General features: G+C 44.1%; 1 protein-coding gene across 2 annotated transcripts in view; it reads left to right on the top strand.

Moving 5' to 3' along the window:
* Window positions 1-18364, top strand: part of brsk2a (BR serine/threonine kinase 2a) — a 152456-nt gene that overhangs the window by 118177 nt on the left and 15915 nt on the right. For both annotated transcript variants that reach the window (XM_079450626.1, XM_079450625.1), the window contains exons 8-12: window positions 7-153; window positions 3855-3886; window positions 6219-6383; window positions 6616-6713; window positions 7727-7877. In XM_079450626.1, coding sequence (XP_079306752.1) covers window positions 7-153; window positions 3855-3886; window positions 6219-6383; window positions 6616-6713; window positions 7727-7877 — 593 coding nt within the window. The remainder of the gene's footprint in view (window positions 1-6; window positions 154-3854; window positions 3887-6218; window positions 6384-6615; window positions 6714-7726; window positions 7878-18364) is intronic.

Below are 18364 nucleotides of genomic sequence, written 5' to 3'. Positions count from 1 at the left end.
TCTCAGGGAGCGCTGCCGTTTGACGATGATAATTTACGAAACTTGTTAGAGAAGGTGAAGCTGGGGGTGTTTCACATGCCCCACTTCATTCCGCCCGACTGCCAGAACCTTCTGAGGGGAATGATCGAGGTGGATGCCGGCAAACGGTTAACGGTGAGTTCCGCCTCAAAACCTTTTTCCAAATGGACCAACAAACATCACATTTCAAATAAAAGAAAACAGCCAATCAGATTGAAGCTTTGGATTTTGGAACAGCTTTGAAACATTTTATGAGCATACCGTCTGGAGCTGAAACCCATAATAACTCCCTGCATGTTAATGTAATATTAATTACAAATTCAATATGACGACGTTAATGATCAAACAATGAGTACAAGCAGTTTGCAGTCAATACAATTATTTTAGTTTTGTCTTCCTTAGATTCATCGGGCAACTTTGATATTGTGACTGAGAATGAGCGATAGAGAGTGAAAGAAAAATGAGGTGTTTGAAATGAACGTGGGTTTGATGTGTAGATAGTAAACCCGGTCGGACAGTTCAAAGGCAGCGTGGTTTTTCATCACATTGAGCTCGTGTTTAGAGATGGCCTGAGTCAGACACATCTGCTATCATCATGACCTTTCTCTCTTCACAGAAGATGCACATAGTAACCACTGCTGTTGCCCTTGAATACACTCCACTATCAGAGTCCTCCTGGATCTGCTATTTGTCCGTTTGTCATATGGCTCTCATACACTTTGACTGGAGAAAAAGAAGATATGCCATTGAATCCACACTATAATCATATCTTGGGTCAAATGGTGTTTTTTGGTCTGTTTCTTTGTGAATCTCAAAGCAGCATGTCGGACTCTTCGTGTCTGAAGATGTGCATCATAATTCACTTTAAAATCACAAAGAAGCAATTCTGCTTTCCGTAAAGAAATGAAGTTAACAGACTTATATTCTTATAGCATATAGGCGGTTTCATCGGGGACACACCCCTGGCTGAAGTCAACTTCCGGTCTGTGTTTGGTTATACTTTCAATATTTATTCAATTAAAACTACGCATCATTAATTGATTCTTTGCCGAAGTCTGCCGAAAGCTGTTTGTTTATGTCGTTGCCACTGAATATTGATACTTCGATATAAAAAATCAATGTATTACACTTTGTCTAAAATACATTTCAGCCATGACACCTCTCGGGATACAGATCTAGATAGATGGAGCTGGGTCACTGTTTACCCTCTGTTAGCCTGGTGCGCCATACTACTCACAGGATGTCAGACTATTTAAATGTAGAGTAATTATACTTTTGTTTTTAGTTTTATTGTATTTTTATTTAGATGTTTAATTAGCTTTTATTTTTAGTGGCTCAGTTTTTATGTTGTAGTGAATTTTTTGCTAATTTGTAGCTCATTTCAATATGCCATTTCATTATGTATTTGTTTATTTTTATGTTGATATAAAAGATTCATTTCTTTTTAATTTCTTTTAGTTTTTGTTTATTATTAAAATTTTACTGTCATTTAAAGTTTTCTGTGGCAACATAAAAAAAATTGGTTAGTTTAAGTTTTTTCCACAAAAGTTTAAGCCAATATTTTATTTTATTCCAATAAACAAATACATAATGTTAAAGTAAAAAAAGTAAAGAAATGTTTTTTTTACAGTAAAAATAATTTAGGGATTCCACAATGCAACATGTTTTATTACAAATTGCTTTTTAATCTTTTTCTTTTGGGTATTTCTTTTGGGGGGGGGGTTGAAATGTGACCTTGGTTTATTTTTTATGGTAAAATTCATCAAATGTAGAAAAAGATTCTTAAATTTGGGAAGCCTTCATTTCACATGTTACTAAAGTTTGACTAAACTAAACTCATATCAGATTATAAATCACAATCATTTTATATCCTCATATATTTTCTCATGGTGATCTCTTTTCCCTTTTTATTTCTCCTTGGGAACCATCTTGGAAACATCTTAGACAAAGTTATGACATACTCATTTTAATATGTCACAATGGGTTTCAAGGCACGACTGCACCAAACAGACGTATTTATGTTACTGATAAAGTTTGATCGCTCTCTGTTATGAAGTATGGACAGAACCCAAGCGCAGGCAGCGGTTTGATAAATAATAAAACTTTATTTAAACAAAGACCCTCGATGGGGAAAACATGAATAAAAACAAGACAAGACTGAAAACTAAAACTTCCCACCAGGGGGACAAAACAAACGAGGTAATAAGAATAATAAATAAACTATAAGTCCACAAACTTTGAAACAGCAACAAGGTAACTCCAATGGAAGGCAGGGTATCAGGACAGACGAAGGTGGGTAAACGTGAAGAATGAACCGACAAGAGACAGAGGGAAACTGGGGCTTGATAAAGGGAAACACTAACAAGGACTGATGACACAGGGAGAGTGGCGGCAGGTGACATGAATGAAACACTAAAGGAAAGCTAACAGGAGGATTGCACGAGGCAGGTGAGGGGAATGAAACACTAAGGGAAAGATGGACCAGGGCCGGTGACAAGACTAACACTAATAGCGCTAACAGGGAAACAAGGGGGCGGGGCTAAAGGACACAACACCGGAGAGAGAGCATGGCGTGACAAACCAAAACAATGCTCTTTCTCCACACAAAACACATGGGACTGACATGATCCTGCCACAAGACTCGAAAACCAAGACAAGGAGAGGCAGGATCATGACAGCTCTCGACACACTCGCCCATATTTGAAAAGAAACTCATAAAGGAATGAAGCCGAAATTTCTTGTGACTATACGTTTTGTTAAAACGTTTACTGTACGCAATTAGCATCTGTGTATATCATTCTTCATTGTTTTGATGCACTATTCAACTATCTGAGATTAAAGGGCGCTGTCACTAACCAAGGGCACATTTCTGTTTGTATTTTAGCATATGTATTATGTATCCTTGTGTCAGAGAAACAGAGGGTGTGTGTGTGAGCAAGAGCGACGGAAGACATCAGTTATGACCCCCTCAAGGATAGATATGCAAAAAATAATTGGATATCACTGCACCTCTCATCTCTACATAGCCAGTAATCCGTCATCACACAGTGATGTATCTTCTCTCACATTAAAACTGATGCGTGCTCTCTCCGTCTAGATTACCTTTCAGTTTCGCCCCCTCTTTAACAGAAGCCCTTGACTCAGATCAGTATTAAGCCTGCGTATTCAGAGCTTTGACCTGGGGGCATAACACGTGGTCCACATTTGAGCTTGTTCAGGCCAAGAACCACCTACTTGGGCATGAATAGGCCATCTAACTAGTTTAAGCCTCAGACGGGACACCCACGGTGCGCCTACCGTCTGTCTGATGCATATTGCACAGAAAAAACGAAATAAGTTTCTTGATCTTGCGAGATGTAATGTGATTGACTGGTGTTATGTAACTTGCATGATTCAGGATGAACCAGTTTGCCTTGAAACAAGCCGGTTTTACAAGGTACCAGGTTGATAAAGTGTGAGCTTTTGAGGAGATAAGATGTAAGCGCTTGCTTGCCAGCATCACGTCTGGGAAAGACATCCAGGGATTTCTTTGGAAAACTTAACACAAAATTCCATTATAACTCTCTTAAGTACTGCAAATAATTACTTTCTTAGTATTTACAGTACGGTTCTTCAATCAAGATAATGCATTTAGAAGACAGAATTGCTAAGAAATAAAACATTTGCAGTGATATAATATACAATAATACAGCTACATCCTTAACCCCACCCCTAAACCTAATGTCAAAGCCGCAACTGAATTTGGAATGATATTGTGTTTGACCTGAACATCTTTCACGTTAACATGTTTTGTGACGCATACTGTTTAACAATCTGAATGTGTCTTTCTCTCACAGCTGGAGCTGATCCAGAAGCACACGTGGTACATGTAAGTACAGAACTCCCATGATCCCCTGGGGATGAAACAATACTTATGACATAAAGACTAGAAACAGAGTGGGCATCACAGACGGATACACTGGGATCAAATGTGTGTGGGTGCGTCCGGGTACGGGAAGGAGAGTAAAACGCATGTGCGTGTGATAAATGGCACAGACCCCACATGTCAGCGCCAAGGACACATTTCTAAAGGCCCGGCAGGGATTTGCTGTCCACTCGCGTGCTCTCGCCGCGGTCGTCTGGCTTTCTCAAGAGAGAATGAGAAAGCGGGCAGACAGCAGGGGAAGGTCGCTCTGACATGCTCGTACCATGCCCTTCTGTCTCGCTGCCTCTCTGCGGTCAAAGACATGACAGACGCGTTTCCTGGTCAGTGCCAGCGTTTTTAAGCAGAAAACGTATGTTTTGTGCTGCTCTTATATACGCCACCATGTTTCAGAACAGATGGTGACAACAAATATTTGGAATAGATTGGAAGAACGGGGTGGAAGCGTATTTAAGATGCTAGACTTGGTTTTAACAAGATACATTTGGAAAGTTTGTAATAGGTGCAGATAGCTGATAGACATTTGGAGAGGAGGGTGGACGACGGCCAATGTAATGATGGTATAATACGCAAGGGATAACGTTCATCCAGGTCGTATCACGATTTAAACCCCCGACAGGGTGATGAGGACACAATGCTTATGTTGGGATAACCAGATGGATGTATATTATACCGCCAATAACGGTAATATTACACAACAATTCTATACAGTTAGGTCCATAAATAATCGGACAGAAGCACATTTTTTTGTTATTTAAGCTGTGTATCAAAATGTATTTGAGTTACAGTTTTATAATGGATATTGTTTCAAAGAGCACACCGTCAGCTTTATTTATAGTGTATTCACATCCAGATTAGCTGAAGACTTTAGCAATAACAGCTCTTTATGAAGCTCCCCCTTTTTCAAGGGACCAAAAGTCAGACAGTTGAATCAAAAGCAGTTTTATTCACAGGTACAGGCTTTTCCTTAAATAATTTCTTCATAAATGAAGCGTGTTAAAGGTCTGGAGTTGATTCTACGTGTGGTGTTTGCATTCGGAAGCTGTTGCTGTGAACCCACATCATGGGGTTCGGGGAGATCTCCATGCAAGTGAAACAGACCATAGTTTCATGGTTTCAAAAACACAACAAATTCATCAGAAAGATGCCAGGAACATTAAGAGCAGCCAAATCGACAATTTGGTACATTGTGAGAAAACAAACAACACCCCCCTGAGCTCAGCAACAAAATCATCCTGGGTGTCCATATGATATAAAAGTGGTGGATGATGACACTATCCACTCCATGATAAAGAAAAAATGGGGAAGAATTAATCCATTTAAATACATGCATATTTGTGTATGTGCTTATAAAGACATTCTTATATAAACCTAAACTTTTGAATCCTTTAACAACCCCAGAAATAGCGCATTCTAAGGTTATAAAAGCAACTTTCCATTATTTAAGGACTTTATACAACTCTGAAGACATAATTAGTGTTTCAAAAGATCCTCCAAAATATTACTCCTGTGAAATTTCACATTACGGATAATCTGTCAATAATCTGATTGAATTTTTTGCAAACTTTCTAGGTCCAGTGAAGCTTTTTTATGTCTATCCATCTTGCAAATGAAGTCTAAAACAGTATCATTATTAAAATATTACAGTAGAAGCTATATCTATTTGATGTCAAATGTATGCTGTCTTACTGTGTTAAAGTTATTGAATTCTTTACTTTTTATTAATTGTAAATTGTGACAAAGGATATCCGCTTGTTAAGCCAGATGCCATGTACCACCAAAACACGATTCTAACCTTTATCTCTATAACAAAATCCCGGATGTCCAGACAGCGGTTCATTTTAATTTTTCTATTTAATTGATTAAAATATTGATTTCTGAGATTCTGTGAGACTCGAGTTTATAAAAGTTCCATTTAAATGTGTGATATGAATAACAAATGCTCATCAATGGTTGTTTAAATCGCCGTCTCACTGGAAATGAGTGGAAGCTTGAACTTGGAAACAGTATGTAACTGTTTCAATAGTGACACAGTAAGAATGCAACATCATGTGACGACGTAAAAATGACAAATCTTTTACACGGAAATGAGTTTGGCCCTTGTTTATTGGATCCCCCGAGCCTTACAGTATTTCTATACACATCAAATTGTCATTACTGCCCATAGATTGCAGAAATGTCACACTCAGAATGTGTCTTCTTTCTGAATACATTCTGTCTGTTTAAGAGAATAATCTGGAAAGTTTCATGTCACTGATAGTTTCATGTCACTCTCCAGAGGAGGCAAGAACGAGCCGGAACCGGAGCAGCCGGTGCCCAGGAAGGTGGCGATCCGCAGCGTCCCCTCAGCAGACGACATCGACCCAGATGTTCTGGATAGCATGCACTCGCTAGGGTGCTTCCGCGACAAGAATAAACTAATGAAGGATCTGTTGTCAGACGAGTGAGTGATTGAGCACTGCTATCAAATCAGACCCTACCGGACGATCTAAAGGTGTATCGCATGCAACACTGATCTCAGATCAGCAGTAAGAATAGACCTCCTTGAAGGTTTCCAGGTTCAGCTTATTTATTAAGAATTACATTGGTTATGTTTGGAATGAAAGTTTTCCTGATATCTGATGGGAGTCGTAATAAACAATTCGGCTGTTTCTTTTCTTCTTTTTATATATCAGTGAAAATCAGGAGAAGATGATCTACTTTCTTCTGTTGGATCGTAAGGAAAGGTACCCCAGCCACGAGGACCAGAACCTTCCCCCACGTAATGATATAGGTATGACACAATCATTCTGATCATATGGTGCGTGCAAGTCCCTCTGGGAAGTTTGTATTTACGAATTGTACATCAGGTGAGATCATGTCAACTGGGTTAGAGCAAACCGGTGGTGTAACTTGTCTTAATCATACAAAATATGAAAATATATAAACAGAAGATGTTGCAAATCAAACAATTTCTACTGTACAGACGTTTAAATAGTATTCATCAGTTGGCTTGTCAAATCACTGAAACTATTGAGATGAATAGTAGTTTAACATTTTTACAAATTTACATTCATTTGTGAACTCCTAAATATGATCGTTTTGACTTTAAATGAACTCGGTGATAAAAACTGATCTTACTGTGTCTTTATATTGCTCAGCGCACATTTTACTGTACATTTATCATATTTTCTCAACATGCAAAAACTTTACTTGTCTTGGAAGATCTAAAATCAACGTTTACTACAATTTCATGATTTAAAGCAATTGTTCACCTTAAAATGAAAATTCTGTCACCATTCACTCATTGTGCCTGTGTGATTTTCTTTCTTCTGCAAAACACAAAAGGAGATATTTTGAAAAGTTGTTAACCAAAAACCGTTGGTCTCCATTGACACAAAACCAATGCAAGTCAATGGAGACCAAATGTTACCAACATATCTCAAAATATCTTCTTTTGTGTTCTACAGAAGAAGGAAAGTCATTCATTGCTACGAAAATGTAAGTAATGACAGAACTGTTATTTTAAAGGTGAACTATTCCTTTAAAGACTTCACATATAGCAACACTCTCAACCAAATCTGTGAAAACTTCCCAGGAAAATCTGTATTTAAATTTTATACCAGCGTATGCCAGGTCATCAGTCAATGCAAATGGTGCTCAAGTAAATGCCCAAATGCCAGTGCTTAACAAACACATTAACTGCAGCAGTCGCTGATGCTCATGCAGCTTTCCAGATCATTGCTTTGTATCGATGATAAACGCCTCTGATGGTGTGAATCTGTGTGTATTTGAAACTGTGTGTAGATCCACCACGGAAGCGTGTGGATTCACCCATGTTGAACAGACACGGCAAGAGGAGGCCGGAGAGGAAATCCATGGAGGTGCTGAGCGTTACGGATGGAGGTTCACCAGTGCTTGCGCGGAGAGCCATCGATATGACACAACATGGACAGAGGTGATTGTAAACAATAGCTTATAAATGTATTAAACACTGCTTTTTCGTCCTTTATTATTTATGATGATTCTTTGTGACAGATTCAAGTTGAGTAAATAAATTAAGATGATAAAAAAAGTCGGTAAGGACCATTTGATATACATTTTAGCATTTTTAAACCATCATTTGCCACTTTAAGGTTTCATTACCTATTTCTTTTATTACTTAATACTCAAACGGATTGTCAAAACTCTGAATTTTCAGAAATCACAGCAGTTTCGGTTGTGTTTCGCATTCAGTCGAGCGGCCCAGACTTTCCTCTGAGATTCACATCTACTGCAAAGTTCAGGAATTTTTCATGGCCCCTCCGGCAAAAGTCTTATGCTGTTATGCAAAAAGTGTCTACATTTTCTTTCCGTCTTTTCTTTTTATTTTGCCTGTGACACTTTGGATTTTGGGCTTTGGTAATCTCCTGAGAAAGCTATCTAAATACAAAACATGGAAATGAAAAAAAATCTTACTTTTATTTGCACAAAGCCATAGGCAGTGCGTTCACACTAATCCTTCAAACTTTACCGTTCTGCCCACGGCGGCTACCTCAACGCTGGTATCCAGAAAACCACCCTGTGAGAAAGTAGAACATGAACAATGTTGTCTTTTATTCTTTGTAGCCTCTTAGCAGGAGTGCAATACTGTGTTGTTGTATTGAGGGACTGACTGTTTGTTCAACTTTACCACCCGCTGCATTAAAAGTGTGTTCAGTAAAAACCTGGACCCCAACCGCAGAGCAAAGAGGAAAGAGGAAAGGTAGTGTCTGACCCCCCCTCCGTCGACTAGTCATCAAAGATGCAGAGATGCTTTTTCCTTTACAAACCTTTTCAACAAGACCTCACAACCGACCTTGAACCACATTAGAGGTTCTTGGACCGGCCTGAATAAAACGTTGACGGAATGATTATCGCTGCTTTCCTTCTGAAACCTTGTATGTCCATATTTCGTGATTTTTAGCTACAGTGCCCTCCACTATTATTGGCACCCTTTGTCATGGTGGAAGAACGGAGAGAGGCCCAATTGCGGTGAAACAGCTGGTTTTATTTACCCTGCCCACAGGGGACACAAGAGAGCATACACAACCCCGAAGGGAGAGACAAAAACCCCGAAGGGAGAGATGAATGACCCCGAAGGGAGAGATGAATGACCCCGAAGGGAGAACTCTCAGGAGATCCTCTATCGAAGCGTCTGCAGCACAGGTGGTTGTCACACCCGGAGAATCCGGGTTCTAGACGGCGGCTGCGGACCGCAACGGTAGAGGCAGGGTCTGGTGCTAGGCAGGGTATGCTGGGTCCCAGACGGCGTGGCTGGGTAAAGTCCCGGGGAGCTGGTGGGAGAGCTTCGTGAGCAGCCGATGCAGGGAGTCACTGGAGCGCCGGCGGGAAACTAGCGGGCAGATGAAGATGAGAAAATAATAGGAGGAACACCAAACTATCTAGGGAAAATAACAATACTAGAAAAACCTAACTAGACTAGACTAAATAAATAACGCTAATGACAGATAGAGGAAAGCTTGTAACGCAAGTCTAGACACGACTGGACTGGACAGGACAAGAAGTCAGCTAACGGTAGTGCTAGTATAAACACACAACGGACTGACGAAGAACAAGAGCACACGAGGGAATGAAATAGGAAACCTCTTAATTACGTAATGGGCAACAGCCGCGTAGCGCAACCCGCGATCGGGAAGCGCTAGCGAAACTCGCTACAGGTGACAGGGTGATCAGCGGAGTCGTGAGGGAAACCCAGTGAGGGAGACACGGGGGCGGGGCTGGTGACGCAGACACAGAACACGCGGAAAACTGTCAAACAATTCCCCACGTGTTCAACATGAAACAAAACACAGTCACGCAGGCAAAAAACTGAACCACAGACCCAGAGTCATGACAGTACCCCCCCCCCCAGCTGCGCCACTGGGCGCTTAGGGAGGGGGCTCACCTCGTCGCCGGTGGAAGTCCACGATCAACGCACGGTCCAGGATGTCGCGAGACGGCACCCAACACCTCTCCTCTGCGCCATAGCCCTTCCAGTCCACCAAGTATTGGAAGCCCCTGCCACGACGGCGCACGTCGAGCAATTTCCTGACCGTGTAGGTCGGGGACCCATCCACCAGACGAGGGGGAGGGGGAGGGGAGCGGGACCCAGAAGGATTCAGGTGGGACACAAAGACAGGCTTCACCCTGGAAACATGAAAAACAGGGTGAACTCGACTAAGATTGGGTGGGAGCTTGAGCCGGACAGCCACCGGATTGACCACCTTGGTGATGCGGTATGGCCCAATGAACTTGGGAGCCAGCTTGCGAGAAGGCACCCGGAGAGGCAAGTCCAAGGTAGAGAGCCACACCCGCTGACCACACAGATAGGTAGGATGGGAAGACCGGTGACGATCGGCTACGGTCTTACTACGGCTAGCGGATTGAGCCAGGATCCTCCTAGCCTTCCTCCACGTGCGTTTGCAACGTTGGACGAAAGCTAGGGCTGAAGGGACCGAAGAGTCGAGTTCCTGGGAAGAGAACAGAGGAGGTTGGTAACCCAGAGAACATTCAAAGGGCGACATACCTGATGAGGACACGGGCTGGGAGTTGTGGGCGTATTCAATCCAGGCCAGCTGTTGACTCCAGGAACCGGGGCAGTGTGAGGTCAGGCAGCGGAGTCTCCGACCGAGATCCTGGTTGGCGCGCTCACATTGCCCATTGGTCTGTGGATGGAATCCGGAGGAGAGGCTAGCGGTGGCTCCAACCAGCTTGCAGAACTCCTTCCAAAACCGGGACGTGAACTGAGGACCCCTGTCGGATACAACGTCAACTGGTAACCCATGGAGCCGGAAGACGTGATCCACCATCAGTTGAGCGGTCTCCCGGGCGGAGGGAAGCTTGGGGAGGGGAACGAAGTGGACTGCCTTGGAGAAGCGGTCTACCACAGTCAGAACGACCGTATTTCCCCCGGAGAGTGGAAGGCCAGTCACAAAGTCCAAAGCGATGTGTGACCAGGGCCGAGAGGGGATGGGCAGTGGGCGGAGCAGACCAGCAGGAGGGCGATTAGAGGGCTTACTTTGAGCACAGACAGAGCACGCCAACACGAACTGCCCGACGTCTTTGGCCAATGATGGCCACCAATACCTCTGGCGCACCGTAGCCAGGGTGCCCCGATTGCCTGGATGGTTGACAAACCTAGAGGAATGGCTCCACTGAAGGACTTCAGGGCGCAGTGCAGTCGGCACGAACAACCGACCCGGCGGGCATCCCCTCGGCACTTGCACCCCCCGTCCGGCCTCCTCTACTCGCCGTTCGAGTCCCCAGGTAAGAGCCCCGACCACCCTCCCCTTGGGGAGGATGGACTCAGTCGCCGGCTCCTCCCCGAGAACCCCAAACAGACGAGAGAGAGCATCAGGTTTGATGTTCTTTGAACCGGGCCGGTACGAGAGGGTGAAGGAAAACCTGCCGAAGAACAGAGACCACCGAGCCTGTCGGGAATTCAACCTCTTGGCCGAACGGATATATTCAAGATTTTTATGATCCGTCCAGACCAAGAAGGGTTGTGTCGACCCCTCCAACCAGTGACGCCACTCCCCCAGAGCCAGTCGAACCGCCAACAGCTCCCGGTTACCGATATCGTAGTTCCGTTCTGCAGGGCTGAGGCGGTGGGAAAAGTAGGCGCACGGATGCACCTTCCCATCGTTAGCCGTTCGCTGAGACAGAACTGCGCCTACCCCAACATTGGATGCGTCTACCTCCACAATGAACTGTCGTTCAGGATCTGGAAGACAGAGCACAGGTGCAGAGACAAACCGGGACTTAAGATTATCAAAGGCTACCTGTGCTTGAGGATTCCACCTGAACAGAACCTTTGGGGAGGTAAGCGCGGTGAGCGGCTCAGCCACCTGGCTGAAACCCCGGATGAATCGCCGGTAGAAGTTGGCGAACCCCAGGAACCGCTGCAACGCTTTACGAGAGTCAGGGACAGGCCACTCAGCGACGGCCTTGATCTTGACCGGATCAGGTTCAATGCCTCTAGGGGAGATTATGTGGCCAAGGAACGAAACCGAATCGGCGTGGAATTCGCACTTCTCCGCCTTAACAAAAAGTTGGTTCTCGAGAAGACGCTGGAGGACCTGACGAACATGCTGGGTGTGTACCTGGAGAGAAGGGGAGAAAATCAAGATGTCATCCAGGTACACAAAGACAAAGCGATTGATCATGTCACCCAACACATCGTTGACCAGGCCCTGGAAGACGGCCGGAGCATTGGTCAACCCAAAGGGGAGAACCAAGTACTCGTAATGTCCCGATGGTGTATTGAAGGCCGTCTTCCACTCGTCCCCCTCGCGGATGCGGACAAGGTGGTAGGCATTGCGGAGGTCTAACTTGGTGAAGACCTTGGCTCCCTGTAACAATTCAAAAGCGGTGGACATGAGAGGTAAGGGGTATTTGTTCTTAACCGTGATCTCATTCAACCCTCGGTAATCGATACAGGGACGTAGGGAGCCATCCTTCTTCTGGACAAAGAAGAAGCCCGCTCCAGCCGGCGAGGAGGAATGACGGATGAGCCCAGACTGAAGTGATTCACGAATATACTTATCCATGGCCTCTCTTTCAGGACCGGAAAGGGAATATAGTCGACCCTTAGGCGGAGAAGTGCCTGGAAGGAGGTCAATGGCGCAGTCGTAGGGGCGATGCGGAGGTAGGGAGGTGGCGCGTGCCTTGCTGAAGACCGAGCGCAGACCGTGGTATTCCTCCGGGACCCCGGTTATGTCGGCCGCTTCTACCTGCAAAACAGGGGAGACAGAAACAGGAGACAGGGCAGGACCAAGACAAGATGCATGACAAGAGGGGCTCCAGGCCAGAATGGAACCATTAACCCAATCCACGTGAGGATTATGCTGTGACAACCATGGGTGCCCTAAAATGATAGGTGTTTTGGGGGACTCTAGGATGTACAGCTCAATCATCTCACAGTGGTTACCAGAAAGAAAGAGTCTTACGTGGGGGGTGACGTGAGTTATGGTGGCAAAAGATGGACCCGCCAGCGTCCAGACCGGGATGGGTTGAGTCAACGCTCGAAGAGGAATCCCCCATTGGCGAGCCGTGGAGGCGTCGAGGAAGTTGCCCTCCGCACCCGAGTCCAGAAGAGCTTGTCCACTGTGTTCCTGTCCCCCGTAGGAGACACGGAAGTCCAAGACGGTGCGTGAGGTCGGGGAGGAAGTAGGGATGGCGCCCACACGGATTCCCCGAACTACGGGTGGGCGCGTGCTTTTACTGGGCACTGGATGGCTTGATGACCCGGACCTCCGCAGTATAGGCATAACCCATGCAAAATCCGGTGTTCCTTCTGCTGTGGAGTGAGGCGGGTGCGGCCCAGTTGCATGGGTTCGGGTCCTTCGGCAGGAGGGGCTGTGACCGGCAGGGACGGTGTGTCGCGGATACGCCAAGGGGGTGGTGAGCGTTGTCTAAGGCGACGGCGCTTGAGTCGGCTCTCCACTCGGAGGCACAGGTTGGTGAGCGCTTCCATATCCTCGGGAAGGTCAAGGGTGGCCATCTCGTCGGCGATAGAGTGGTGGAGTCCCTCTAAGAACCGTGCCCGTAAGGCAGCTGTATTCCAGCTGCAAGCTGCTGCCAAGGTTTGGAACCGAATGGAGTAGTCAGTGAGGGATGACCTCCCTTGGGAAAGACAAGAGAGCTGGGACGCCGCTTCATCACCTCTGGCTGACCGGTCGAAGAGATGGGTCATCTCAGCCTTAAAGGCCTCAAAAGAAGAGCAGCAGGGAGCCTCAGCCTCCCAGACGGCAACTCCCCAGTCACGGGCTGGCCCGGTGAGGAGATTCAGGACGAAAGCCACTTTTGTGTCCTCCCGGGCGTAGCGGCGGTTCTGCAGGGTAAACACGAGCCCACACTGGGCCAAGAAAGGGCGGCAGGCATTGGGCGCTCCGTCATAGGGGGGAGGAAGATTGATATGAGGCTCCGGCTCCGGCGGGCTGGTGATGGTTGGACCTCGACCGCTGGCGACAGCCCCCTGGACCTCCTGCAGGGCAGCGCGCAGTTCTGTCATCTGCCCGGATAGGAATTCCATCCCCTGGGAGGCTGCGGTTAAGCGAGTTGCCTGTTGTCCCAACAGGACCCCCTGTTGCTGGATAGCCATCCGGACAGGGTCCGTCTCCGCTGGGCCTCGGGTTTGGTCAGTCCGTTCTGTCATGGTGGAAGAACGGAGAGAGGCCCAATTGCGGTGAAACAGCTGGTTTTATTTACCCTGCCCACAGGGGACACAAGAGAGCATACACAACCCCGAAGGGAGAGACAAAAACCCCGAAGGGAGAGATGAATGACCCCGAAGGGAGAGATGAATGACCCCGAAGGGAGAACTCTCAGGAGATCCTCTATCGAAGCGTCTGCAGCACAGGTGGTTGTCACACCCGGAGAATCCGGGTTCTAGACGGCGGCTGCGGACCGCAACGGTAGAGGCAGGGTCTGGTGCTAGGCAGGGTATGCTGGGTCCCAGACGGCGTGGCTGGGTAAAGTCCCGGGGAGCTGGTGGGAGAGCTTCGTGAGCAGCCGATGCAGGGAGTCACTGGAGCGCCGGCGGGAAACTAGCGGGCAGATGAAGATGAGAAAATAATAGGAGGAACACCAAACTATCTAGGGAAAATAACAATACTAGAAAAACCTAACTAGACTAGACTAAATAAATAACGCTAATGACAGATAGAGGAAAGCTTGTAACGCAAGTCTAGACACGACTGGACTGGACAGGACAAGAAGTCAGCTAACGGTAGTGCTAGTATAAACACACAACGGACTGACGAAGAACAAGAGCACACGAGGGAATGAAATAGGAAACCTCTTAATTACGTAATGGGCAACAGCCGCGTAGCGCAACCCGCGATCGGGAAGCGCTAGCGAAACTCGCTACAGGTGACAGGGTGATCAGCGGAGTCGTGAGGGAAACCCAGTGAGGGAGACACGGGGGCGGGGCTGGTGACGCAGACACAGAACACGCGGAAAACTGTCAAACAATTCCCCACGTGTTCAACATGAAACAAAACACAGTCACGCAGGCAAAAAACTGAACCACAGACCCAGAGTCATGACACCCTTGGTAAATATTAGCAAAGAAGGCTGTAAAAATAAATCTGCATTGTTTCTCCTTTTGATCTTTTATTCCAAAAAATCTACAATATTCCAACATTCCATTAAAGTAAAACTATTTGGTGTGGGGGGGATATCACATTAGGAAAAAAAGTTTTTCTCTGGCCACTATTATTGGCATCATTGTATTCAAAACTCTCTGCAACCTCCATTTGCACGAAAGCTGCTCTGAGTCTTTTCTTATATGTCTGACGAGGTTTGAGAATATATGGCAAGTCCCTTCCCTCATACAGAATCTCTGAAGATCCTTCAAATGATGGTTCTCTATTATCTCAATTCTCTTATATATATTTAACTTTAGACATGGGGCATTTTTTATCCCTGTGTGCACCAAACATATCTTGTGTTATTGCTGCCAAAAAACTATTTTTAATTTCATATGTCCACATTCTCCAGTCCTGCTTGAAGTTCCAGTATTGCAGATTTATATGGTGGAGTTTATTTTTGGATTAGTGCAGATTCGCAGATTCAATCTGATTTTCCATTAAACTTCTTGATCATTGCCCTGATGTTGGAAATGAGATTTTTAATTGTTTGAACTATTTCCTTAAAGCCATTTTGTATTTTGTGTAGCTCAACAGAACTATATCGCACATATGAACTATATTCTATTCTTTTATCCATTGTGATAAATTATTAAGGGCTTTGTGTTATTAATATTTATTCTCATGTGCAACAAGAAGTCATGACTGCACAACATCATGTTTCTAGTCCCCTTGGTGTGCACAGAAAATGTAAATATCAATGGGAATATACTTGGGAGATATTTTACTCATAAGAACTTCTAAGGGTGCCAATAATTGTGACCAGGGTGTATTAGATATATTCTATTTCACCATGTTATATTACCCCACTTTAAATCGTTTCACTTTAATAAAATGTAAAAAAATGAATGTTTTCTTTTAAATAAAAGATCAAAAGGGAAACCTATATATATGTTTGCCAATATTGCAGAAAATACACTCTTTGTAAAGAAATAAAAATATAAATTACTGTACATTGTATAGATACATTTTTCTTTTGGTTTTAAGGTAAAGTATGGCCCAGACATTTCCCAAACTGTAAATGAATATGTTGTGTGTCTACCAGAAACAGCTGGAAAATACCAATTTCAATATACTTTAATCCTGATCTGAAGATATATATGCAAATGGTCACTTTCTATATCATTGATCCTCCGTACATTCCGTTTGAACCCACAGATGTATATCATGAAATTAAAACCTTTCATTTCTGCACATTCCAGTGTCACGGCATCTATCTGGAAGTTGAACCCCTCCAGGCAGACTAAAAATGAGCAGCATATATATTTATTTGTCTATCTTATTTCACCTCCATTTTTCCATACAAACTTTAAACCCTCACCCTTTCACCTCATAACAGCGGGTCTCGTTCCTCCAATTCATTTCAAAAGCCAATTTCATTACACCCTTTTCAATCCCGCTCGAACGGCCAGACGTACTTCTGATATCGGGATTGAAATGGGGAATTGACTGGAGGTGACCCGAGACTGACATCTGGAGATTCCACCTGAGGATCTCAAGAAGACCATATAGCCAAAATGATTGCGTTCCAACAGCTGTATGTCTAAAGAAATACTGTCTGGATACTGTATGTCTGGAATACAACTACTAGTATTGCTGTTTCTTTAACTATTGGATCAAATGAGTAAACATGTCAGATGCTGTCAGATCACATAAATAAGATCATTTTGCATTTCAGAAAATGCATGCACCACTTTGAAACAAAAACATTGTGTGGAGGTTGTCCCTGCTGAAAAGTAACAGGAAAGCTCTCTGCTTCTTTATTTGGGCTTAGATACAGAGGAGGAGTCAGAGTATCTACTATATTATATAATGTATAGATTCAGTATTAGCTGTATTCATAGATGCAGTAGCATTCGCTTAGTCACACATTGTTTGCATCACAGTTTCCTGCTTTTTTTTGTGCGGTTTGAACTAAAACAGCGTCAGAAATAGCCATTGTGTTGCATCATGTGAATTTTTGATGCTGTTTTTGTTACATCGGCATCAGTTCTCAAGTTGGAAAGAGCGAGACATCTTTAAAGAGAGATCGGTGCCGAAACGGATTTGAAAGTCAAAGTGGTTGAAACGTGGACAGGAAGTGACAGGAAATAAAATAACATAATTATAAAATAATCAATTATCCCACAAACGTCTTACTTGGATAGCAATGTAAAGATCAAATATTTTATTTTGAAATGAAACAGTGTAATTAACAAATATTAATGAAACAGTGTAATTAAACTAAAAAAAATTACACATCAAAATCATAAATGTTTAATTCAATTATATATCACATGAAATTACATTATTAACTAATTCATTCATTAAGAAAATAATTGTAATATGTATTTTGCCCTGTGAGACTATTTTATTTATTTATTAAAAAAAAATGTTGGCCTCTTCATCATTTTCTGTACAGTACAGTGTAGAGAGACGGGAAATGATGGGATGAGAGAGAGAGAGAGAGAGAGAGAGAGAGAGAGGGGGGTACCGCCAGGATTTCGCCCGCAGTGTTTTTTGCGCAAGATGTCAAAGCCCAGTCCTCTACACCCACGACACCGACTACATTATATTATTAATAATTGTTTGTAAATGTTACATTATATATTTTCTATTCGTTCCTCAGTTAAAGCATAACTGGTTGTGTGATTCCAGCGGTGGGTCACTCTCTGTCTTTGCCGCTTTATTCTGCCCATCTAATACTGTTGTATGTTGAGCTTTCTAAGCATTAGTTTCAGTGCTATTCTGTCTGGTTCCACTCTAAAAATCCTCACAAGCTCTCCAGATCGTTTTCAAAACCCTCTTTAATCCTACAAAACCCTACAGTGATTCCAGAACAGCCATCCGTGCCAAGGTTCCCTCTCAGAAATATATCAACTGACTCCAGAGCAGCACTTAAAATCACACGGGTTATAATATTATCAGACCACCTACCCAAAGACCCTGTTCAACACCTTCACACAAGTCATGATTTATCGGTGCACAAAGACGGCCTGTTGTTATCCAAACACGGTTGAAATGCAAAGGTTTTGCTTTTCACACACCGTTGTCTTGAGCTATAGATAAGCTGTACACAGACTCCACATTGAGTCTGCAATGTCAATAATTCAGGTTGAAGTTATTACAATATGCATACATAAAAGTGCGTATAATGTGTGTTCCAGTGGTACGATCATGATCCATGAAATGTGATCAATTAATTTTCAAAATGTTCAGATATTTCATCTAGTCTCTCAATAATATGAGCTCATAAATCCTGCGTTCATAATTATAAGAGAATGAGTCACAGGGT

The sequence above is a fragment of the Barbatula barbatula genome (genome assembly GCF_947034865.1).
Source record: "Barbatula barbatula genome assembly, chromosome: 25".
Taxonomy (NCBI): Eukaryota; Metazoa; Chordata; class Actinopteri; order Cypriniformes; family Nemacheilidae; genus Barbatula; species Barbatula barbatula.
This window is presented reverse-complemented; position numbering and strand designations above follow the sequence as displayed.